Source organism: Pleuronectes platessa, chromosome 10, assembly GCF_947347685.1.
Source record: "Pleuronectes platessa chromosome 10, fPlePla1.1, whole genome shotgun sequence".
In the NCBI taxonomy this organism is placed as follows: Eukaryota; Metazoa; Chordata; class Actinopteri; order Pleuronectiformes; family Pleuronectidae; genus Pleuronectes; species Pleuronectes platessa.
Window position 1 is genome coordinate 142,378 of NC_070635.1, and position 23,394 is coordinate 165,771.

The 23,394-nt window shown below is 45.6% G+C and overlaps 3 protein-coding genes across 3 annotated transcripts; 1 reads left to right on the top strand and 2 right to left on the bottom strand.

Moving 5' to 3' along the window:
• Positions 1 to 1,003: 1,003 nt before the first annotated feature.
• On the bottom strand, positions 1,004 to 12,040 carry plin6 (perilipin 6). The gene is made up of 9 exons (XM_053432164.1): positions 11,906 to 12,040; positions 6,221 to 6,408; positions 5,315 to 5,354; positions 4,823 to 5,021; positions 4,419 to 4,501; positions 3,662 to 3,899; positions 3,038 to 3,330; positions 2,058 to 2,324; positions 1,004 to 1,779 (listed from the first exon to the last, which is right to left on the bottom strand). Exons 3-9 carry the CDS (start codon positions 5,336 to 5,338, stop codon positions 1,384 to 1,386), a joined length of 1,500 nt encoding a protein of 499 aa, XP_053288139.1. The 5' UTR covers positions 5,339 to 5,354; positions 6,221 to 6,408; positions 11,906 to 12,040; the 3' UTR covers positions 1,004 to 1,383.
• On the bottom strand, positions 11,484 to 18,322 carry syt11b (synaptotagmin XIb). The gene is made up of 4 exons (XM_053433302.1): positions 17,020 to 18,322; positions 14,767 to 15,704; positions 14,031 to 14,151; positions 11,484 to 13,077 (listed from the first exon to the last, which is right to left on the bottom strand). Exons 1-4 carry the CDS (start codon positions 17,051 to 17,053, stop codon positions 12,767 to 12,769), a joined length of 1,404 nt encoding a protein of 467 aa, XP_053289277.1. The 5' UTR covers positions 17,054 to 18,322; the 3' UTR covers positions 11,484 to 12,766.
• Positions 18,323 to 18,760: 438 nt separating this feature from the next.
• Positions 18,761 to 22,939, top strand: LOC128449934 (methyltransferase-like protein 27). Its single transcript, XM_053433297.1, has 6 exons — positions 18,761 to 19,217; positions 19,340 to 19,472; positions 20,987 to 21,115; positions 21,230 to 21,365; positions 21,666 to 21,758; positions 22,697 to 22,939. The coding sequence occupies exons 2-6, from the start codon at positions 19,359 to 19,361 to the stop codon at positions 22,936 to 22,938; spliced, it is 714 nt and encodes a 237-aa protein (XP_053289272.1). The 5' UTR covers positions 18,761 to 19,217; positions 19,340 to 19,358; the 3' UTR covers position 22,939.
• The last annotated feature ends 455 nt before the right edge of the window (positions 22,940 to 23,394 follow it).

A 23,394-nucleotide genomic window follows, 5' to 3' on the forward strand; every position in this document is an offset into this window, starting at 1 on the left:
AGCCCCTTTGAGCCGCTGATTATATCAACTGAACAGATCAATAACTTTGATCCACTGAGATACAGATTAGAACAAATTAACTGAAAAGTTATTTTCTTTAACCTCAGTTCAGAATGAACGTCTCCACTTCAGTTACTGTACAGTCAGAAAGTAAGAGGAAGTGATCAGATGAGTTTTAAATCAAAGTCATGTTCGGTGAAGTTTTTGATATTAAAAACAATGGATTGATCAGGAAAAGAATCAACAAATGAACGGCTTATCTGACAATTATCAATATATTCTGTCTATTTCTGATAAAACAGACTTTTATCAAACACATTGAATTTGAGTCCAGGAAACTTTATAACATTGAAACAGGACAAAACCAATTTTTATTGTTATATTTGTTAATAATAATTATTATTATTGACATAATCTATATTTTATTCAAGTGGAAACCGGATATATGGATCAAAAAGCTTCGGTGAGAATCGTTCCTATACAAATGCTGTTTGCAGAATCTGCTTACAGGGATATCTTTAGGTCTTTCATGTTTGGATGTAAAATATGTTTTATGTAATTTACTGCTCCTCCCTGTCTCTATCATTCATCACTGAACCATCTCCTCTACTTACATCGTTTACTGATTCTGGTGTTTTTACCCTTTACACACGTGTCTGATCACGTGTGTGTCATGGTGTGTGTGGGAGAGTGTGTGTGTTTGTGTACGCATCGCAAGTGCGCACGTTACCAACCCTCCAGCTCTGGGACTATCATGCAATTTATTTATAGTTATCAACCAGCTATAATGATGACTTTGGCCCGGCACAAATGTGATAACCATAAGCAGATTCCACTGTATTATAATATAATGAAAAGAAACATTTGCAAAGTCATCATAACTCTCCACTGATGATGTCACAGATTATAATTTTCAGGTTCAATCAAAAGTACGACACTTGAAACAGCAACGACAATGAGATCCTCACTGGAAACTGAGCCAATGACTTGAAGGACAAACATCTCAGAAAACCCATTTATTCAGTTTGAAGAACTTTTAGTCACATGTCCTGGACTTCTTCCAAGCCGTGGCTGAACTGAACGAGTCATCTACTGTCGCACGGAGATCGCGTGTTTTAAAATGATCATGCAATCACTGATTTAAAGAGGTGAGGTCCAATCAAATAAATACGAAGCAGAAATCAAAAGTGTGAATTCATATTTTGGACAAATTTCACTCAGCGACTCACTGTTTTTTTTTATAAGCGATTTAAACTAATTTGCCAATAGCTCTGTCGGAGAACGTGAACGCACAAACCAGCTCTGATCACCGGGGACGGGAGGCTGTGATTGGTCGTGGGTTGGCAGCAGTGACAGCTGGTGGGGGGGGGGCGGGGTCACACCTCAGTCGGCTGTGGCTATGGCGGTGTCGTTGGGGGAGTTGGGACTCAGATACTCGAAGGCCTTCTGGCTCTGAGAGACAAACTGTTTGAGCGGCGTGAGGAGCAGCTCGGTGGCCGATGGCCGGCGGACGACGCTGCCGTCGGAGGGGACGTACGGGTCGTCCATCTCCAGGGCCGCAGGATCCTTTAGGCTGGAGCCCCGACCGTTGGGAGGGTCGGGGCTCTGGGGGGCCCCAGAGCCTCTGGCGCGGGAGTAGAGACTCCGGCGGCGACGAGGACGGCCGTCCATCGCCTTCAGGAAGAGGCTGTTAGCTGAGCTGCGACGAGACGAGCTGTCAAAGGAAAAGTCCTCCTGGCTGAGAAAGTCCTCGACTTCCTGATCTGTCGGCTGCTGCAGCTGAAGATCAACAGAGTAGACAAACACATTTCACATGCAGAACCTCCAGAGCATGTGAGGAACATTTCAGGAACATGTTCATGGTTTAGTTCATGTTTGAAAACTGCTTTTATTTCCCTCCAAAACTAAAAGGACAAACAGAAGCAACATCATGAGAACAGGAAGTTTGACCAGGTTTTACAGGAAGTGACGAACAAGAGTGAGGAGACTGGAAATGTGCTGAATAAAGCACAAGGTTTGAACTGATTTTGCAGAGACCAATTCTCCCCTGGACTCACCATGTTGTAGAGCGGCGTGGCGTTGACCACCAGCTGCAGGAGGAGCTTGGACAGTTCCTGCAGGTCTCTGAGCAGCTGCTGGATCTGCAGCGGCAGCTCTCGGACCTGACGCACCGGACTCAGCTCCACCAACATGGCTGCCTGACTCTTGATCTGGTTCATGGACAGCTCTCTGAGATGCTCTGCTCGGTACACCAGCGCCACGAGGAGGTTCTGCAGCTGATGCAGCAGCTCACCGACCAGCTCAAGGACGCGGCTCAGACCCACCTGCATGGAAACAGCAGGAAATGCTTTGTAAGACTTCAAAGGATTATTTCACCTACTTCCTGTTCACTCTCTCTGTTCTTGAAAGTGAGCAGAGTCATGTGAGGGTACAAGAAGGGGGGTCAGAGGTCAAGGCTCGGCTCAGAGAAACAAACCAAACCTCAGAGTTGCGGCAGAAAGAGACATGTGATGACGAAGGACATGGGGTTGCCACGACGATGATGACAGAACCAGTTAGTCCAGGAGCAAACACCAGTTTACCTGAACTACATTACCCAGATCTCCTCAGTTGACTGGGCCTTAGTGTCGGGGTCAGAGCTGGAGAAAATCATTTTCCCATTATTCTCAGCAAAGCTCTTTCACACAGACTCGAGCTGCCGCTAATGTTTAGTTAAAAAACACTAGGATCTAAAAAAGTGTATCATAAAATGTGACTTCGGGGATATAATGAAACACAGTTACTTTGATTAAAACTACAGGTTTCATGGGTTTGAAAATAAAACGTAAGGACTTGTCTCATCTGTTTTTTAGGACATTGTGAGATGATGTAACTGTCGAGGTTACATCACTTTTAACTGAGGCGCCAACTTCAGATCAAACTCAGGAAGCAGGTTTATAGAATCGTGCTGAGTCATCTTTATCTTCCTTTAGGTTGGAGACTTCCTGTGTGTTCTCCCATAATCCCATGCTGCTTCACCATGTCACCAGACTCCGACTTGTGGCGTGTAATCTGTAGACTGTAGAGTGAAGAGACGGCCAGGGGACAAGTGGACAGTGGGTCTGAGGGGGTTTATACTTAGACAGGAGGGACATGGACAGTTGTCCACCTTGTCAGCGGCGTCTCCCAGCGTCCCGGCGGCTGTCAGCAGCTGCTCCCTGACCTTCATCATTCGGTGGTAGAACTGCAGACTGAGGCTGAGCAGGAGACTCCTCGTCCTCGTCCACAGACTGGGCTCGTCGTCCTCGTCCTCGTCCTCGTACTCCTGCACCCGCATCTCCCACTCCCGACCTGACCACAACGTGACGACCACAACAACAACAACAACAACCAGGAGAAAACAAAGACACCGTTTTTAAGAATGTGAAGCTGCAGGATCACAGAAACCTGAATCAGCGTCTTGTGTCCCACCAGACGTCTGAGTGTACTGTTCTCACTATTCTATTGTATCCATGTTGTTTAGTTTTACTACACTATTCATTTTATTATTATTGAAACTGCTATTATTAAATAACTGTTCCTCATTATTAACTCCTCCCACTTCGTGCACCCATGTCTACAGCAGGTGTCCAATCACATGACAGAACATTGCGCTGCTTTTCCAGAAAGGCCCTATACTCACGCAGCGTGGGGGGGAGGGGCAGGTAGTAGGCGGTGGCATCCTCCAGACGACTCAGCACGTCGTCCAGTCCGGACGAGGCCGCTCGACCCACCTGAGAGTCCTGCAGCTGCCGCACCGCAACCCGCCCCGCGTCGGCCAGACGCTCCAGCTGATCCAGAGCGCCGTCCAGACCGTCCACCACCCAGAGCTGCACGTCGTCCAGGGTCAGGAAGAGGGCGTCCTTCAGGTGACCCACGACCTGAAGAGAGACAAGACATCTGTTCTATGAAGAGAGGTCAACATATCCAGGATCTGTTTATCCAGCTGAACTTATCCTGACAATCACAGTCAGCTCAGTGGTCACATGACGCTGGGTATCAACTCGTTAAGTTAACTCAGATTTTCCAACTGTACAGTGCACATAAAAGGGGCGGAGTTTCCTGCATATGAGGATCAAACTGTTGCACAATAAAAATCAGGGGGGGCTGAGATCCATTACACCAACCATACGTTGATTTAAACTTCCCCTATTCTTCCCTTTAAGGACAGTGTGCACCACACAACAGTGTAGAGTCACTGAGGTGAGGGTTCAAGTCCCAGGGGGGGGCGGCCCCAAGGTAAATCTGGAAACTATCTGTCCCCCAAATAAATATTTATTTCACAGGATAAATCTACTTAAAGGATGAAAGTATTAGAGTATGTTTGGTTCTCCTCCCTTAAAAGAGTTTAAAGTATAAGTTTAAAGTTGATACAGTTTGGTGTTGAAACAGGAACGTACCTCATCTGTCGACTGATTCAGAATCGGGAAGTTCTTTTCCAGACTGTCGAGACCGAACTGAGCCAAATTGTTTGCTACTTCAACTGAGGAGAAAACAAACTGTTGCTGTTAATGCGCCGTCAACATTAATCCACATCGATGCCACGACGTTAGCAATATTGATTTCATTAGCTGCAGTAGCATTATTGGCAGTGTTAGCATCATTAGCATCAATAACTCGATTAGCATTATTAGCAGCATTAGCATTATTAACATCATTAACAGCAATAGATCCATTAGCGTTATTAGCATTATTACCATAATTAGCAGCAGTAGCATTATTAGCAGTGGTAGCACCATTAGCATTATTAGCACCAATAGCATCATTAGCATAATTAGCAGCAGTAGCATTTATTTACACATACTCTGTGGCTCTAGGCTCTGCAGGATGGGTGTGGCTTGCTTCATCGCCACGAGGGAGACGCTGCGAACTCCGACCTCGGCCACTCCTCCCATCAGCCCCAGCAGGGGATAACGACCTATAACCTCCGAGTACACTGAAGTCACCGACTGCAGCGCCGAGCGAACCAGCGGCAGACGAGAGACTCTGAGCATGGCGCTGATCTGAGAGCAGGGGAGAGATCATGTCTCCTTCAACGTTAGCAGCTAACACGGCGCCGCCCTACTGGCTTCAAGAAATACAACACTATATAAACTCACTGGTCTCATTGTGACGTCACAAACTCAACTAGCACTAAACACTGAAATGAATCAAACATTCCTCAAAGGACGAACATACGGAGAGACATTTACATTATTGAGATTAAAGTCCGAAATTTTGTCTTTTCACAAAATCTGAGATCTCGTGACGTTTACATTAATCGAGTGAACCGGGGGGGGGACTCGTATGAACTCACCTCATAACTTTGTAGATCGGACATTTCTCCGTCACTGAATCTGAGGAGAGACGAGCAGAGGTCAGAGGTTGTGACGTCACGAGGCCTCAGCATGAGGCAGTCAGCTGCTCGGCTCATAAAGACCTCGACTGATCTGAAACCAGCATGAAACTGAAGAGACTCAAACACACAGAGAGCCATTCTTCAGGAGCACAGAGACCGTGAAGAAGAACATCATCTCAAGACAGGAGTTACAAATCAGCTTCAAAAGAATCCTGATCCTGAACCTGATCCTGATCCTGATCCTGATCCTGATCCTGAACCTGATCCTGAACCTGAACCTGATCCTGAACCTGTTTCTGGTCTATCCTGGATCTGTTTTCTTTTTTCTTTAACCTAATAAATTGTTTTCTTTTAGAATTATTGGTATACAATTTTCATTTGATTCATATTGAGCAGTAAGTGCAATAATTTTATTTCTGAAATATGAATATTTGATGATTTTCTTTGTTCGATAACAAAGTTGTTTTTGGAATAATTATCCATAAAATAATCTCAAAAATAAAAATCTGTAATAAAAAATAAATCAGTAAAAACATTGATTGGTGATTTAATGTAAATACTGCGTTTATCTGTTTCTGCAACTACAACTTTACTGTAAAATATATGAAGGAGTGAGAGCCACACCCAAAGGCCTGATGGGAGAAAACCTTAAAAATGTTTTAAAGAAGATTTAAAATATATAAATATTAGAATAATTATTATTATTATTTTTCAATTTTGTCACTGTCATGAAATTCAATTTAAAGTTGTTAACAATCAGGAATTGATTTACATAGTTTTACAAAGATTTTTCAGTAATGAGGTGATGAACGAATGAACAAACAGAAAATGCAGGATTTGAAATATGAGAGTGAAACGTCTTACCACATGAGATGATGAAGAAACGCTGTGAGTGCTGCTGCTGAGCGGAAACTGTATTTGAGGCTGATCTGTGCGAGCTGATTGGACGCGGGGTCATGTGACATCACAGCAGTGGGTTATTTTATCAATCGTCTGCTGTTTGTGTGTCTGTCAGGGACGAATCAATTACCAGCCGCTGAATGAGGTCATTTCTGAGGAAAGAAGAGAAACAGACGAGATATTCATCATTTAATAGAAATCGAACACACAAATACACACACACACACACACACACACACACACACACACACACACACACACACACACACACACACACACACACACACACACACACACACACACACACACACACACACACACGTTTGTCAAGTCATTGAGATGCACAGTGAAAATTCTGCTCCATCCATTTTCTTCTTCTCGGTGCAGTTTGGTAAATCAGGTGATCTGTGGGACATGAGTAACGCAACAACAACACAACACGAGTAACGACAACAATACAGGTAATACAACAACACAAGTAATACAAAAACACAGTACGAGTGATGATGAGAGCTTGACAAGTAATACAACAACAACACAAGTAATACAACAACACAACAAAAGTTACTAAGTAGTATCAAAATAAAATATTAAATATTAATGTTAAAAGTTAATAATAGTACAAAAACACAAACTACTGAAGGTCTACTTACTATATAAAGATGTGTATGTGAGTATGCGTGTGTGTGTGTGTGTGTGTGAGTGTGATTTCAAAATGGTGGCTAGCCAATATGAAGACAACGGACCCACTGTGGCTGAAGTCGTCTTGCTGGTGTGTGGCTCCTGTTTGGTGGTTTTGTGTGCGATGCAGCTCTTGTTCTGAAGTTCTGAGGCTGGACCTCGTGTCGCTGCCTTTTGGAAGAGGTCAGCTGCCTGGAGGCTGGTAGAGCCTGGATAGGGAGGACGTTTCCCTGGCTGGGGGAGCTGGGGAGCTGCACCTCTCCTCTATGGGAGCAGAAACAGACAGAGGAGAGGGGGGACTGGGCTTGTCCTTCTCCGGGACAAGCTGACCCAGCTGAGCGTGCCTGACCCCACCTGCAGGTGGATCACCAACTTCCTGACCGACAGGAAGCAGCGCGTGAGGCTGGGGAAGCTTGTCTCTGACACCCGGACCATCAGCACTGGAGCCCCTCAAGGTTGTGTGCTCTCTCCTCTCCTCTTCTCCCTCTACACCAACAACTGCACCTCCAGCCATCCCTCTGTCAAACTCCTGAAGTTTGCCGACGACACCACCCTTATTGGACTAATTTCCAATGGGGACGAGGCCGCCTACAGAGAGGAAGTTAACAGCCTGGCTTCCTGGTGCAGCCAGAACCACCTGGAGCTGAACGCTTCAAAAACTGTAGAGATGGTGGCAGACTTCAGGAGGAGCCCAGCCCAAACCGCCCCCCTCACCATGTGCGACTCCCCAGTTAAAACAGTGGAGTCATTCAGATTCCTGGGGACGATCATAGCACAGGACCTGAGGTGGACGGAGAACATCACCTCCATCACCAAGAAGGCCCAGCAGAGGATGTTCTTCCTGCGGCAACTGAGGAAATTCAGCATGCCGCGGAAAGTGATGGTTGAGTTCTACACAGCCATCATTGAGTCCATCCTCACCTCATCCATCACCGTTTGGTTCGCTGCCTCCACTGCCAAGGACAAGGGCAGACTGCAGCGGATCATTCGGTCAGCTGAGAAGGTCATCGGCTGTGACCTGCCGGCTCTCCTAGACCTGTTCCACTCCAGGACCAGAAAGAGAGCAGGCAAGATCATCGCTGATCCTTCCCATCCCGGTCACCACCTGTTCCAGAGACTTCCATCTGGGAAAAGGTTCCGGGCCGTCAGGACTAAAACCTCGCGTCACCTGAACAGCTTTTTCCCCATGGCAGTGGGGCTCACAAACAAGCCCCCCCCATCACACTGACTCTGCTGACCCCCCCCCCCCCCACCCTCGCACATAATTTATAACACTACATTATTGGCACTACCACCAATCTTTGCACCTTAAAACCGCACAAAACACATTTACTGTATATATTATTTTTTCGATATTGTTGTTTTTTATATTGATGTTTATATTGCTCTATATTGTTGTTTTTATATTGTTGTTTGTAAAGTGCACCAACCACACCAAGGCAATTTCCTGTATGTGAAAATATACAAGGCAATAAAAAGAATTCTGATTCTGATTCTGATTCTGATTCAGAAACAGACAGAGGAGAGGGGGGACTGGGCTTGTCCTGGTGACCTCATGGGTCATGGGGCCCAGAGTGACCAATAGTGGTGGAGAATTGTGTCCAGGGTCAGTTGACCACCTCGGTGTGAGGTTGAAGCGCCCTGGGAGACTGAGTTCTGGAGGCTCTCCTTTGTCTCCAGAACAAGGAAACATGTGGACAGGCTTCGGCTGAACAGTGAGGCCCAACTAGAGTTCACAGATACCAGTTCCCAACACTTCTTTGTTGGGAACATTACATCACATTTCATTGAGCTGAAGCTTTTATCCAAAGCGAATCACAATAAGTGCATCAACCATGAGGAGCAAACCAGAACAAGAGTCAAGAAAGTACTATTACCTCAAAAAGTGCTATCAGTAAGTGAGAATCTAGTGCGACTAAATTGTTAATTCTCAAATGTTATTCAAGGTAGAGTCGGAGGAGGTGTGTTTATGGTTTGCGGTGGAAGATGTGTAAACTTTGTGATGTTTTCCGGATGTCGATGTGGAGCTGGTTCAACCAATCAGGAGCCAGGAAACAGTCGTATGTTGATGAGTGTTTAGCAGTGAGGGAGCAACGAGCCGATTGGCCGAAGCAGAGCGGAGTGGACTGTAAGGCGTGACCAGGTCCTGGATGTGGCCTCGAGCGTGATGTCACCCGTTGGTTTGTGAAGCCGAGAGTTTTGAATATGAACAGCGACATCTGGGCTACTTGGAGCCAGACTGAGGCAGACGTTACCAGGTTTGGAGCTTGTTCTAACCTTTGACCTCCAGGAGAGTCAACACGCCCACCTACACAGGTGAGGCTACTGACCACAGCTCTCGACGGCTAAGAGCTACCTGCTAACACGGTTAGCTTCCATCATCTGAGGTAAAGTTCATGTTTAAAGATGTGAAAAGCCAGTGTAGCTTTAGTTAGCATGTGAGCTAACATAATATAGTGTGTAACATATTTCCAACACTGTGTTTTAATCTGCAGAACAGGGCCGTGCACAGACATTTTGGGGGGCAGGTGCTCAAACCCCCCAAAAAAGGGCACCCATCGCCAAAATTATTTATGAAATTAAAAATAATAATAATAAATAAATAAAAAACACAGTAGGATATTTTCAACTTATATATTTATTTTTGTTAACAAACTAACTAAAATTATCAAATTGAATAAATAAATGAATAACAGGCAAAAACAGACAAAACAAAGCCAACTGACAGAGTTGAAGCATAAGCAGCATTACACTAATAATATTACACAATATACCTCACCAGACTGTCATGTAGCTCAACTTACGACCTGCCAATCATTTCAATAATTACGATTTTAAATGAAACAAAACTAGTGAACTTGTCTAATTTTAGAACAGTAAAACTGCCTTTAAATTATCTGTCTGTCTGTCTGTCTGTCTGTCTGTCTGTCTGTCTGTATCTCTCTCCCTCTCTCTCTTTATTAAACATGCAGCTGGAACTGTGTCTTTTATTCTGGACGTTTGTTCTCGTCTGATTTTTTATTATTCAACAGTTTGATCCTCAGCTCTGCTGTCACTCAAACTGTCCAGGTATGTGATTGGTTAAGTTATGTTGAATTCTCTTCGTGCAACAGGCCTCAGTTCTATGAAGCTGGTTCAACCTTCTCTGAATTAACTCAGGTCAACAAACCCTGGTTCAGTGACTCTGTGTTAAACAGTTCCAAGCTGGTTAAGATCTGTTGAGTTTGTGTTAACTGAACTAACTCTAACCCTCCTGTAGGGGGCGTGTTCAGCAGCACAAACCCGTGCACTGTATTTCCCAGAGGAGGAAGAGTGCAAGTGGAATCAGATATGAACGTATGAAAGAAAGTTAAACAGTGAAATGTGAAACTGTGACGTGAACAACGTCCGCCGGTTAAAACTCATCACAAATAATAATAACAAAAATAGGTCTAATTTATATAGCGCCTTTCAAGAGACCCAAGGATGCTTTACATGTCACTGACACACATCATTCATAGGTTCTTTTTACTGTCACATGTTGACAGTGTTACATTAATTCTTTGAAAACACTGAGGACACTTGATTTATAGTCGACTCATTCCTCAGGTTCTGAAATAGACTCAATGCAAAGGGTATTGTTCTTGCAGGCCGATCATTTGGACAGCCGCCATATTATAGGAGGTTGTTGTTGCAGATGCATTATCACATGGACCTTGGTCATAACATGTGCTGTAACTTACTTGATGGTCTTTACATTTCTTCTTTCCAGTGTTTTATGTAAAAGTACTTTCTTTGGATCCAAGGTTGTTGGTTCATGAAAACTGGGTGAAGTAAAAAAGGTATTGGTCAGTGGCAGAGTAAGGTTGCAGGTTATAAAAAATCAAATAAATGAGTCAATCTAATTGGATAATTGTATGATATGAATGGGGGCTGGTCCACTGGGTGTGAGGGCCTCTCGCCCTCTGACCTACTTTGTGTTTGTCTGGACACCTGAGTTCACTCCCTCTCACCTGTGGGCTGGTTGGATTGAGGTTGTTTAGATATTTAGATACATCTCATATTCACACATCCAAACACAAACATTACTGATTAACTGAAACATATATTCTTAGTTAAATTAATTTACTTAAATACATTTGATTTTTACTTTAAAGTGTCATGTGTGGCCTCCAGTTTGGTCCTTCCTTTAACCCCCTAGCCCCTAACCCTCACAACTAAAGATCTAACCCTTACTAACCCTAACCTAACCTAAGCTAACTCTAACCTAACCCTAAAACCAAGTCTTAACCTTCAAACAGCTCATTGAAATTGTGAGGACCAGACAAAATGTCCATACAATGATGGTATTGAACCAAAATTGGCCTCATAACTATAGACAGTCTCACATACTGACACAAATACACACAAAACGCATATACGTAATGCGTAATGCATAATTAATGAAAAGTTGTTTAAATGTAGAATAATGGTTGTCATGGTGAATACGTCAGTGTAGGTGATGGACCTGAACATGCTGTGTGGCTCTGTGCAGGTGTACCTAACAAAGTGGACACAGAAGCAGATGTCGGACGATAGCTCCGTCACGGACAACTTTGTTTTTTATTTGCACGTCCAATGAGTGTTAACAAACCCAACACAGAGGTTAGCATCCAGGTGAACAACAGGGGGCGCTCAAACACACTTAAGCTCTGAGGGCATCAGACAGGAAGGAAACCAGCAAACTTCTTCACATCTGTACACATCTGCAGCCATCAGCTCTTCAGGTGGAACTGGTTCTTCTCATGAAATCTGAATCAACTTCATAACATCAAAGTGTTTCTGAAACAGCGCCACCAGCCTTCTGATCAAGCACTGCAGCAAGAAGTCTTTCAGAAAAGCAGAGCAATAAATCACAGGAGATGAGTAAGAGGAGGAGACAAGGAGAGGGGGAGGAGGAGACAGGAGGAAGAGGAGAGAGAAGCTGTGTGTTCTGATTCGAGGTCTCACCAGAACATCCAGATGTTTCTCTTTGATGTGATCAATGACGAGATGACGATTGATGACATCACAGCTGCTCTCATATTTTACACGTCCGTCATCTTCAGCCACACATTCGCTGCACGTCTCACACTTTGTGACTGGAACCCGTTTCTCATTCTTTACTGGGAATGGAGGCGTCGAGCTGCGGGTGGGAAACATGCTGCCGATCAGAAGGACGTGGAACACGTGGTCGAGTCGGGTCGGACGACTTTGTCTACGAGGATAATTCAGCGTTGAGTTAAAAGCAGAGTTAAATGTTCTTCACGTGTCCGTCAGCAGCTCCTCTCGTCTTTTTTCAGGGACAACATGCGATGAACTGCATGACAACAGCAAGAGGGGAGACTTTTTCTTTTTTGAAGTCTTATTGGATCATTTGTTCCCATCGACAAACAGGATCCAGATGAGGAGAGTCGGACGTCATGATTCTATTTTAAAAACAGCTTGATTCTTATCGACTCAAATAAACAACTGCAAATGTAGACTTTAACAATGATCACAACAGTGTGTCTGTCTGTGTGCGTGTGTGTGTGTATGTACGTTTGTATTATTAAGTGTGTATATGTATATATGTGTGTATGTATATGTGTATAAATGTATGTGTGTGTATATATATATATATGTGTATATAAATGTGTGTGTATATATGTGTGTATTTTTATATATGTATGTGTGTATATTTTTATGTATATATGCGTGTATATGTATGTGTGTGTGTATATGTGTGGTTTTATGTGTGTGTGCTGTACAGACAGTCTGTATATCCAGTGTTGTTCACTGGTTCAGTCCAAGCTGGCGGCCACTGTCAGCTGGACTGTGAAGCTCCGCCCCTCAGTACTGGCTGAGGTTGTGCCATTTGGAGATTTGACGTCGGGGGTTTTCACACACCTCCCTCCAGTGGGCCGGGCCAGAGGGGGAGGGGCTGTGGAGGCCGAGCAGCAGGCGGCCAAGCACCTCGTTCTTGGTGGTCCGGTCGAAATCGACCACCAGGAATTCGATGGAGATCTCTGGCAGCAGCTCGGGCGGAATGTCGTAGATGAAGGACTCGTTGAACACCGGGTTCAGCGTGCCCTTCTTCACGTGCGTCTTCTTCTTGGCGATTCGCTTCCGTCCGTAGAAGACGTTGACCTTCACGTAGGGGTCTGAGCAGAGAAGAGGAGGCAGGTGGTCAACACACGTCCTCATCTACACTCACTTTGTCTTGTCACAAGATTGAAGATTCTATATATTATCATTTTCATACACAGAAATCTACATTTTTTTACTCACAAGTGAACAGTGCTTCAAAAATAGAAAAAATAGAAAAAGACAGCAATGAATAATGAGTATATAAAGAGTATATTAAAAATCAATGTTAGCAGAAGGAGTTTATTGACATTTATCTGTTTTCCCTTCAAAGAGCTTTTAATGTAAAATGCATTTTAGTCCAGACAATATAATGACATGTCGGGGATGGGAGGAATCAGGGTGTGTGTGTATGGGGGTGCTTGCAGATGGAAGTGGGAGGGGCACAGTCTGTTATTGAGCCTGATCACTTGGTGGATGTGGAACACATGCTCCTCCACCTCAAACAGGTGGGGGGGGTCTCTGACTCTGTCTCTGTGGATGCAGCCTTATCTCTGTCAGTCATTTAGTCATTATTTTGGACTATATGTTGAGTGTGAATTCTTGGTTATCAAAGAAAATCCAGTTTACTGATGATTTAAAAAATATATTCCTGAACTTGAACAAAAGTAAATAACATAATGTCTTGAATATAAAACAGACTGGTTAGAGTAACAGTCTAATTACCATGTTTGACAGTGTTGGTTATATGTTGTATATTTATATTGCTAGGCTAGTGTTTGTGTCTCTGAACGCTGCTGTCACGAGTTCAGCTGTCACAGAGGAGATAAAGTCCTGACAAGTAAAAAGATGTTTACAGGATGAGCTGAGGACAGAGTGAAGAGCCACCTCCTCGTTTCTCTGATCTGCAGCTCTATATTTGCACAGGGTCTCATAAAGGTTGAGATTAACCTTGCAGCACAGTCACTGATCGTGTTTCTCGACAGAGAGTAAAAAGTCCTCTCGAGGTTTTCCAGCCGATCGTACTCACTGGCTGACAGACCGGTGATGTCCATCTTGGGGAGGTGCCGCGCCTTAAGGACGACGACGCTGAGACGATGAGACACAGGTTGGTAGGACAGAGACGCCAGCAGCTCACCACGACTCTCACACTGAAACACACAGAGAAGATGTCCTCACTGAGGGTCACGTCACATGACCTCAACGGCTCCCTGGGTTGTCTGTTACTGGATCTCACTCTGCTGCATGTTCACATCTCATACTAGTTGGTGACTTTCTCTGAGCGAGTGTAAAAACAGTTCTCAGCCGACAGTTAGCTCGGACACGCCGATGGAAGAAGACGAGGGGATCGGACACAAGCCGACACTGCAGGACGTCTGGTTGAAATCTTCCCCTACGAATTGACTCAGCCCTTCAAGAAGCCATTACATCATCAGTGGTCCTCAATGTAAACAGACAAAACCAGTTTTTTTCCGGGGGGGTCACTGTAATAACATCGTTTAAATCTTAAATAAACCAACGCTATTGATGGCAGTTACTAAAGTGACAAACCTATAATATCCTAATATCACGTGGCATCATGTGACGCTCTGAGGGGTCCACGTCTCTAGCTGGTTGAGGGTTAAGGACAGAGGATGTAACACTTTGCGGGGACGACACAACATTATGAAAATAAGTGCATGCAAAATGTTTTTCCCAATATGTAGGGTTAGGGTTCAATTTGATCAACAGAACCCAGACACGTCTCTGAATCCATCTTCACTCACCTGCATGTTCCTCTTGCTGATCTGCTGGCTCAGGTGGACTCGGCCTGTGCTCGGGTCCACGCCCTTCAGCGGCACCACCGCCTCCCCGATGACATCATCACGGGCGAACCGGTCGAAACTGAGGACCAGAAAGTGCAGGTTGAGCTCGGGCAGCGAGCTGTACGCCACGCCGTAGAAGGTGAAGGTCTCATCGAAAAGCGGGTCCAGGGTCTTCCTCAGCACGCGGGTCTTGACACGGTGCTTCTTCTCCGGCAGGATGGTCATCTTCACGTAGGGGTCCGAGCTGCCTGCCTGCTCGTCCATGGCGGGAAGGCCCCGGGCCCCAACGATGGTCACCACCAGGGCCTTCTTGGGGAAGTTGTAGTCGACGGTGAGGCTGATGGTGCCGAGACTTGGCTCCGGCTCTGGCTCAGAGGAGGCGGGGGTGAAGGGGGACGCCGTCTTGCTGCTGGCTGAGCTGCTGGCTGAGCTGCTGTCCAGGCAGCAGTAGTCTGCGCGGACTGGCAGCGCCCGCTCCAGCCGGGCCTGTCCATGGCCAGGACCCTGTCTGGCCGGGGGAACCAGGTGACTCATCTGGAGCTGCCCCGGCACATCCAGGATGTTGTTCTCAGCGTCCACCAGCACCATGCCCCTCCCTGCCGTGGAAGCAGCAGTGGGGCCTCGCACTCCATCGCGGTCGGACCGGTCCGCCTGGCGGAGGCTGCGAACGATCCTCTTGCTGCTGCTGAGGGATTCTGGGTAAATGCTGATGCCCTTCAGCATGTGAATGAACTTGTAGGGTGGGTCCTCAGCATCGCAGTAGCGGTCTCCACGCAGCTTGTAGCGCCCGGTGGCTCGCAGGTACCGGCGCTGACAGAACGACCAGAGAAGAACCAGAACCACTACGACCACCACGAGAACACCAGCTCCCAGGAAGCCCGCCAGCACCGGAGACATGGCTGAGACACAGAAGAGGTCCATGATCAAACTGACATGTACACTGACACGGGAGACTACAGTTCCCACAATGCAACACTGGTGAATAGTAATCACTAACTGGTAGTTTGGACCGAGGATTAAAGGACGACATCAATCTGAGTCACTGATGAAGTCATCGTGCTATAACAAGTGATGACATCATGACATTGTGTGACTAAACAGTGATGACATCACACTGCTCTCTGTCTACAACAAGAACACATTCTTCTACACTTGTGAGGACCTTTGTTTGCTCACTTAACCCCGACCAACCAATCTCTCATTTGCATATTTAAACATAGAAGTTGTGTACAATGACATAAAATAAAAAGTTGTTGTTTCATCATCATTGATGAGCTATGGATGTTTGCTTCAAAATAAAAGTGCTTCCTATTTTGCACTCAGATGAGGTCATGTTGTGGAAGGAGCTGAGAGCAGCTGAGCTCACTACCTAGCAACACACAAACACACACCAGCAAATACACACACACCAAGAAGCACACACACACACACCAACTAGCACACCAACAAGCAAACACACACCAACAAAAACACACACACACCAACAGAGACACACACACACACACCAACTAGCAAACACACACCAACAAAAACACACACACACCAACAGAGACACACACACACACCAACTAGCAAACACACACCAACAAAAACACACACACACTTCAGATGTATTGAGCTTTGCCCCTTTTCTCTGAATCTCTGAAGGTAGTGACAAGTATGACTCAAGTAAAAGTAGATGAGTATGTGAGTAAAAGTACTCCATTACTTGGACCTGGATTCCGTTTTCAGAATAAGATGAACCGAATTAAAAATAAGAACTGACAAAATAATAAACTGTCAAATCTACAGACATGACGTCACCTGGTACCCACCCCGACGGGCATGCGCACGCACGTGAAGGCCCGAGACAGAGGGTGCCAGCACGAGGACGCGCAGTTTACCGCGTTCTGTTGTTCTCATCAGTTCGATTATTGACCAATAAACAATGTTTACGAGCGGAAGTGACGCAGATGCTCTGTGCGCCATTTTCCTCTGTATTGATCAAATGTTCGATTTCTTATCTGAGGTGGGAAATTAATAAAACAATAAAATGATAAACTGATTAAAATGATTACATTAAAGGCAAGAGACAGATCAATAACAAAAAAGCTGGCGATCACTAATCAATACAAATACAATAAATAACATTTCAGTCTGATTCCCCGGAATACACCGAGCTACACCTGCTAGTTAACCCGGGTTGTGTGTCCGCACAGCGGGCCTGTTTCTCACCGTAGGCGGGTCCCAGCTCCATCATGTCCGCCATTTTGAGGCTGAGGGCAGCGGGATGCGGGAGAAGGAGACGGAGGGACACCGACGGACAGATGCTGTCTCCCGGCTCGGAGCTTCACATCCAGCGGGGAAATCACCGAGCACAGGCCGCTGCTGCCGAAGCTCCAGTCCGCATAGGTCCGCTCGAAGGTCCGCAGAGGAGCCGCAGAGGAGCCGCTCAGTGCTGCTGATGGTGAGGAGGAGGATGAAGATGATGAGGATGAGGAAGAGGAGGATGATGATGCAGGGAGTCTGCGCGGAGCCGCTCGCGATGAGACTGGACCAAGATCGTTTCCTCACAGAGATGAGTCACTCCGTCCTGAAGTTGATTCCTCACGTTTAACACAGACCAGAAAAACAGCTGATATCTGACATCATCAAAATATAATGAACTGATCTTCATCAAAATATTATAAACTCATGATTATGTAAACATAATAAACCGGTCTGGACTTCCCCAGCATCGTTCAAGCCAGAGCCCGGATCTACAACTGATAAAGCAGCAGGACTCCTCACGTGTGGATGAGACATTAATGTGATGAAGAGGGAGAAGAGGAAAGAGAAGCTCCCTGTGTCACGTGACCCACCGACCTTCTAGACCCACAGCAGCAGAACTAAGATCAAAGACAAACCTGGACCAGCTGTATAAACTATAACTTTATCACGTAGAGAGGATGTCTCCCTCCAGAACTGAAGCTGAGATGATTCCACAAGAGAGGATCTTGACATGCTCAGACTCCTTCTCACCTTTTGCTCCCTTTAGGCAACGTCCTCCGAAAGCACCTCGTACACCTCCACTGTGACGCAGACGACACCCAGCTGTACATATAAGAAGCCTGATCAATCTAATCACTTAGTCCAACTTCAGGAAAATCTCAAGAACATCTAGGACTGGACGACCCAGAACTTCTAAATTCAGACTGAGCTCATTGTAATTGTCCCTAAATATCTGAGAGAAACACTGTGGGACCAGATAGTCCCCTTGGTGTTAGTTTGTCTCCCAGCTCCACTGTGAGGAACCTTCAGTTAGGACCAGGACATGTGACCCACATATAGAACAAGTCTCTAGGACAGCTTCCTTCCACCTGCACAGTATGATGAACATTAGGAACATCCTGTCTCAGAAGGAAGCTGAGAAACTCGCCCACTTGTTCCCTCTAGACTGGATCAATCAATCAATCAAATTTGATTTGTACAGCCCATATTAATAAATTACAATTCGTCTCATAGGGCTTTAACAGGGTGTGACATCCTCTGTCCTTAACCCTCAACAAGAGTCAGGACCAACTACTAAAAACCTGTTAACAGGTAAAAATACATAGAAACCTCAGAGACACATGTGACGACCCGTCTCCCAGGACGGACACAAGTCAACAGATGCCACGTGCAGGAAAACATCATCAAGATTAAAGATTAAAGTCTCTAGCAGCATTTGATGAGGGTAGACATCCCGAAGGACAACCCCAACATGATATGCCAAGCAGTCCCGCTGCGATCACAGTCCATGGTCATCAACCATCTAGACCACGATCCACCATCCAGACCAGAACGCCACTCCAGTCCTCAGTCACCGTCCACCGCCGCCCACCAGGACCCACCACGAGCCGCCGCCGCGGTCCTGGTCCGATGCCCGGACCCGATGCCAACGCAACACTGGGTCCACCACCACGATCAGCCCACATGACTCAGAATCCACCAAAATGGATCCACCACCACGACCCCCGGTGCGCGATCCACAAACCGCAATCCATGGTGCGGCCACAGAGGCCCTGGATCTGCGGGTGATAAAGCAAAGGGATTCCGGGGAAGGGGGTAGGGATGGAGAAGAGGAAGGAGAAGCTGGAAGGAGAAGCTCCGTGTGTCATGTGTCATAAAATAGAACAAGTAACGTTCTGGCGCACTAATTAGCTCTAACTATAAGCTTTATCAAAAAGGAAGGTTTTGAGTCTACTCTTAAACGAACAGATGGTGACTGCCTCCCGAACTGAAAGTGGTAGATTATTCCACAGCCGAGGAGCTTGATGGCTGAAAGCTCTGGCTCCTCCTCTACTTTTAGAGACTTAAGGGACCCACTCAAACACAAACCGGTTCAGTGAGCTTTTGTGATCCAGTTGGTCCAGTCTGTGAACAGTCTGAACAGTCTGTCCTGTATCAGACAGGTGAGTGCAACTCGCTTCCTTTAACAAGAACGTGTCTTCGATTTCACAGGTTCTCTCTCCATGTTACTTTGTTTTTAGTGTGTTAGTTTAGAATCTCATATAAACTCAACTTGTCTCCTCAGGTGTGACGTCGCCGTAATCATGTCGGAATGTAGAACTACAGAAGAAGTCATACTCCACCTTCAGTCGTGCAAGAGTCCTCAGGCGAGAGATACAGCTCAGTTCTACAACATGTGGGCCAAAAACTACGAAACAGTGAGTTTAAAGCAATGATTCTCAACTTGTGCGTCCCGTTTTCAGTGGGTCGGCCTGCACCTGGGCACGAAACACTTTTAAGAAAAACATCCTGTGCTTTTATTTTGAAGGGGATTTTTTTATGCAGCAGAGTGCAGTCTATTCACACTCACAGGGGTCGGTAACCTTTACTATCGAAAGAGCCATTTCCCCCCCTCTTCCCCCAAATTAAATCTGTCTGGAGCTGCAAAACATATTCGATAACACAGGTTATAAAGTAATATATATATAGTTATACAATATATATCAAAAATATAGTTTGTTGCCTTTCTTAAATTATAGAACGACAATAAAATAAATGGACATTTATTGCTATTTTGATCGCTATTACAAAAAGGAAAACACCAAACTCGTATGAAGAGGAGAACAAAATACATGTGTAGGCCTACTTTGAAATAAATGAAACACAGAACTAAGCTTTCTTTGCTCATCTCCAGCTGGGTACTTTTCAGCAGATGCTATGTGCTCGCTCTGGAAATGTCTTTAAACAATACATTTTTTGTTGTTTGCAAATTCCTCACCACACATCAAGCATACAGGTAAGACAGCATCGTTGTCTGTCCACGCAGAATTAAACTCTATTTTCCTCCCAGACTTTTCTTGTTGGGGATTTATCCCTGGTTAGTTTAGCGAGGCCGGGAGTCGGACACGATAGATGAGCGACCTGCAGGGAAGAGCGCCGGGCCGGAGACGTAATAGGATGTGACGCATATTTTAGTTGACGAAATATTAAAACAAAACGTGAGAGCAGGTCAGACTGGAGGTGGACACACAAACTGAAGCTGGGTACAAACCACCTGCAGCTTCTGCTCTGATCAAGAAGCTGCTGAGCTGATCTCTGAGCAGCTGCTTCATGTGAACGAGCTGATCTCACTGTGTGCGTCTCTGAGCGAGTGAGCGGGGGGCGGGGCCCCGGGATCTGTGTGTGTGTGTGAGCACTATCTTGGAGCACACACACACACACAGAACCACACATTCGCCTGCTCCTGGTAGTTCATGATGAGGTAATTCCTGATACGATGATGATATAAAAAATGAACGTGACGTTCACTGTCGTTCATCATATGAAAACTGATTCGTTAAGTTCACCGTTCGCGAAAAATATGTGAAACATGCAAAACACTTTACATGGAGCGACTGCAGAGGGGCTCCAGAGCCGCGGGTTGCAGACCCCTGCCTTAACAGTACGTGGCGTTTATGCATTGTAATGCTAATAGAAACCCATATTTTCACAGCACAGAAGAGTATTCTCAGCTAAAGCTACATAATTTGCTTATTTTTATGATGGTGGGACACGAACTCAGACCAGTTGAGAACCCCTTGTTTAAAGAACATTGGGATCAGCTGGTTTCGCTCCCCCCTAGTGGGCAACAAACTGAACTGCAGCTGCAGGGACAGGGCCTCAGGATCAGTGCTGCTTCGGACGTCCGCCAGCTGCTGTAACATCTGGAACTGAACATGTGTTTGTTGAACAGGACACCTCTCTGATGAGCTACAGAGCTCCACATCTGGCTGTAGATTTCCTGTCTGAGAACTTCACTGGGAGTCCTGGAGATGTTCTGGTTCTGGACGTGGCCTGTGGAACCGGATGGGTCGCTAAACTGGTAAGATTCTGGTGACAAAACAGCTTCAAGAGGACCGTCCTCAGAATCTGAACACGTGTTGTGTTGAAGTCTCATCAGGTGTTGATGTTGGTCATCTTGTTGTTGTGAGTCCAGATGTTTGAACTAGGCTTCAGACACTTTGTGGGAGTGGACAGCAGTAAAGGAATGCTGGAACAAGCTGCTGAGACCGGACTCTATCAGGACCTGAAACTGGCTTTACTGGGAACAGACCCACTGCCTGCACAGACTGGTACACTACACACACTCTATAAACTTTATATACACTATACACACACTGTGTGCACTCTATATACACACTGTACATACGGTACACAGTGTACATACTGTATACATGCTGTACACAATTATATACTCTATATACACACTGTACACGCACACTGTACATACTGTATACACTATATATAAACACTGAACAGACACCACACACACTGCACACACACCGCACACACAATGTACGCACTGTACGCACACTGCACCTGTATGAAGTCTTCTGCCTCGGAACCCGAACCCACTCCTCTTCCTTCCTCAGGTGCGTTCCATGTGGTGATCATCGTGGGAGGTCTTTGTGCTGGTTTCGCTCCGGTCAGTGTTGTCAGAGAACTCTGCCAGGCCGCCAAACCAGGTGAGCAGCTCACACCCGTCACTGCAACTGGGCACGAGTCTTCAGTGAACAGTAAAACTAGTGTCAGGTTTAGTTTATAGAGTAAAACTCTGAAACACGTGGTTTGTGATGCAGATGAATCAGGGAGGTTGTTTTGTGCTTCTGCTTCTTTACTCCAGAGCGTGGTCATTCAGTTTGAGAACAGGACTGATTCCTTTCATGCTTTGACTCTGAACTCTTCACTCACACTCAGACAGTTGCTGCTTCTGCTCAAACTTGATATTTTGTTGTGTGCGATTTCCTGTGCTCCCACTTCAGCTCTTCTCCTCACGCTCCTGCTGCGTCTGTGCATGTGAAACATTTGCTCCTTTTCAGTGCAACTAGTCTGTGTAACTCCGCAACCAATAGAATGTCAGGTGTAGTGATGACGACTGAAATTCCCACGCGCTCGTTGGGGTTACTTTTGTTGTTGGTGCTGTTCCCTAAATTACAAAAGGAAACTAGAGACGTTGTCGTCTCATAGTTTTTAGCACCAGTGTTCACATAACGTAAAAACCTTGAGATCCATGTTGACAGAGATATGCCAGAGTCCTGCTCCATGATGGTGTTGTAGTTTTTTCTTCAAACACACATGAAGCAGGTGGAAAAATAAAGCTGTGGAGGGTGGGAGTGTATAAACCTGGTTAAAGTAACTGTACAGGACATAAACGATGAGGGCGGGACAATTTACTTGTCATCACTACACCTGAGAGTATATCTGAGTGCAAGCGAACAGTTTGAGCACAACCAGAGGCTGTTTGAGTGTTAGCGACGGGTTTAAGTAAAAGCATGAAATTAATTCGCGCTCTCAAACTGAACGCTTTAGAAAAAATTAGGAAACAAATCCAGTCGTTGAGTTGGTTTACGGCCGAGATGAAAACCTTCAGACAAATCTTCAGAGAGTTGTTCTTTGTTTGCAGGAGCCCTGGTGTGTATCGCAAGAGGCAACCACACAGAAACACAAGCTCAGCAATACAAGGAGGATCTGGAGAGGGAGCTGCAGCTGATGGAGGACGAGGGGCTGTGGAGTCGAGTTGGACTGAAACAAGCAGACAAATACATGCGAAGCTTAAATCTGAGTCCTGATAGAGACGAGGACAACGTGACCGAGAAGCCGTTCATCAGCGGGACCATTTATCTGTACAAGAAATCCAGCTGTTAAAATCCACTTTTAATAAAATGCTGAATAAAAGCTGAGTTACAAAAACGTTTATCATTCATAATCAGATGCAACTTATGAATTTTACATTATTGGTTTATTTTAAATGTGATGAACCTGATTTTTTATCAGCTGCTACTTCAACAGGCAGCACACTGTGGTGAGCCTGGCCCTTTGAGAAGGTGGCCTAGTGGGTATCTGTGTATGATGTATGGCTTTGTAATGTGTGTGTTGCTGCCGATGCCGGTGCTATTGAGGTTAGTTAAGGGAACCTGCCGATATCCCTTTAACTTGTCAAGTTTACTCAATACTTTGCAGGACTAATTTCATCAGCAGTCATCAATGAGAGGCAATGGATGTGCATCTGGGACAGCTAGAGCCTACACCTTCCGGAATTCAGCGCAGAACCTGGGGCTTCCAGCAGACTTTGTTTCTAGAAGACCAGGAGAACTCAGGGAA

Bases quoted from the DNA above. Each gene is read 5' to 3' on its own strand.
- plin6 (XM_053432164.1), bottom strand. From the start codon at position 5,338: ATGTCCGATCTACAAAGTTATGAG. The intron at 3,900-4,418 runs GTACGTTCCTGT...GTCTCTCTTCAG, and splicing joins TGAATCAGTCGACAGATGAG to GTCGTGGGTCACCTGAAGGA. The intron at 2,325-3,037 runs GTCGGAGTCTGG...GTTTCCATGCAG, and splicing joins CTACAGATTACACGCCACAA to GTGGGTCTGAGCCGCGTCCT.
- syt11b (XM_053433302.1), bottom strand. From the start codon at position 17,053: ATGGCGGACATGATGGAGCTGGGACCCGCCTACG. The intron at 14,152-14,766 runs GTGAGTGAAGAT...TGTGTGTTTCAG, and splicing joins TCAGCAAGAGGAACATGCAG to TGTGAGAGTCGTGGTGAGCT. The intron at 13,078-14,030 runs GTGAGTACGATC...TTCTCTGCTCAG, and splicing joins CATCACCGGTCTGTCAGCCA to ACCCCTACGTGAAGGTCAAC.
- LOC128449934 (XM_053433297.1), top strand. From the start codon at position 19,359: ATGTCGGAATGTAGAACTACAGAAGAAGTCATACTCCACCTTCAGTCG. The intron at 21,366-21,665 runs GTACACTACACA...TTCCTTCCTCAG, and splicing joins CCCACTGCCTGCACAGACTG to GTGCGTTCCATGTGGTGATC. The intron at 21,759-22,696 runs GTGAGCAGCTCA...CTTTGTTTGCAG, and splicing joins CTGCCAGGCCGCCAAACCAG to GAGCCCTGGTGTGTATCGCA.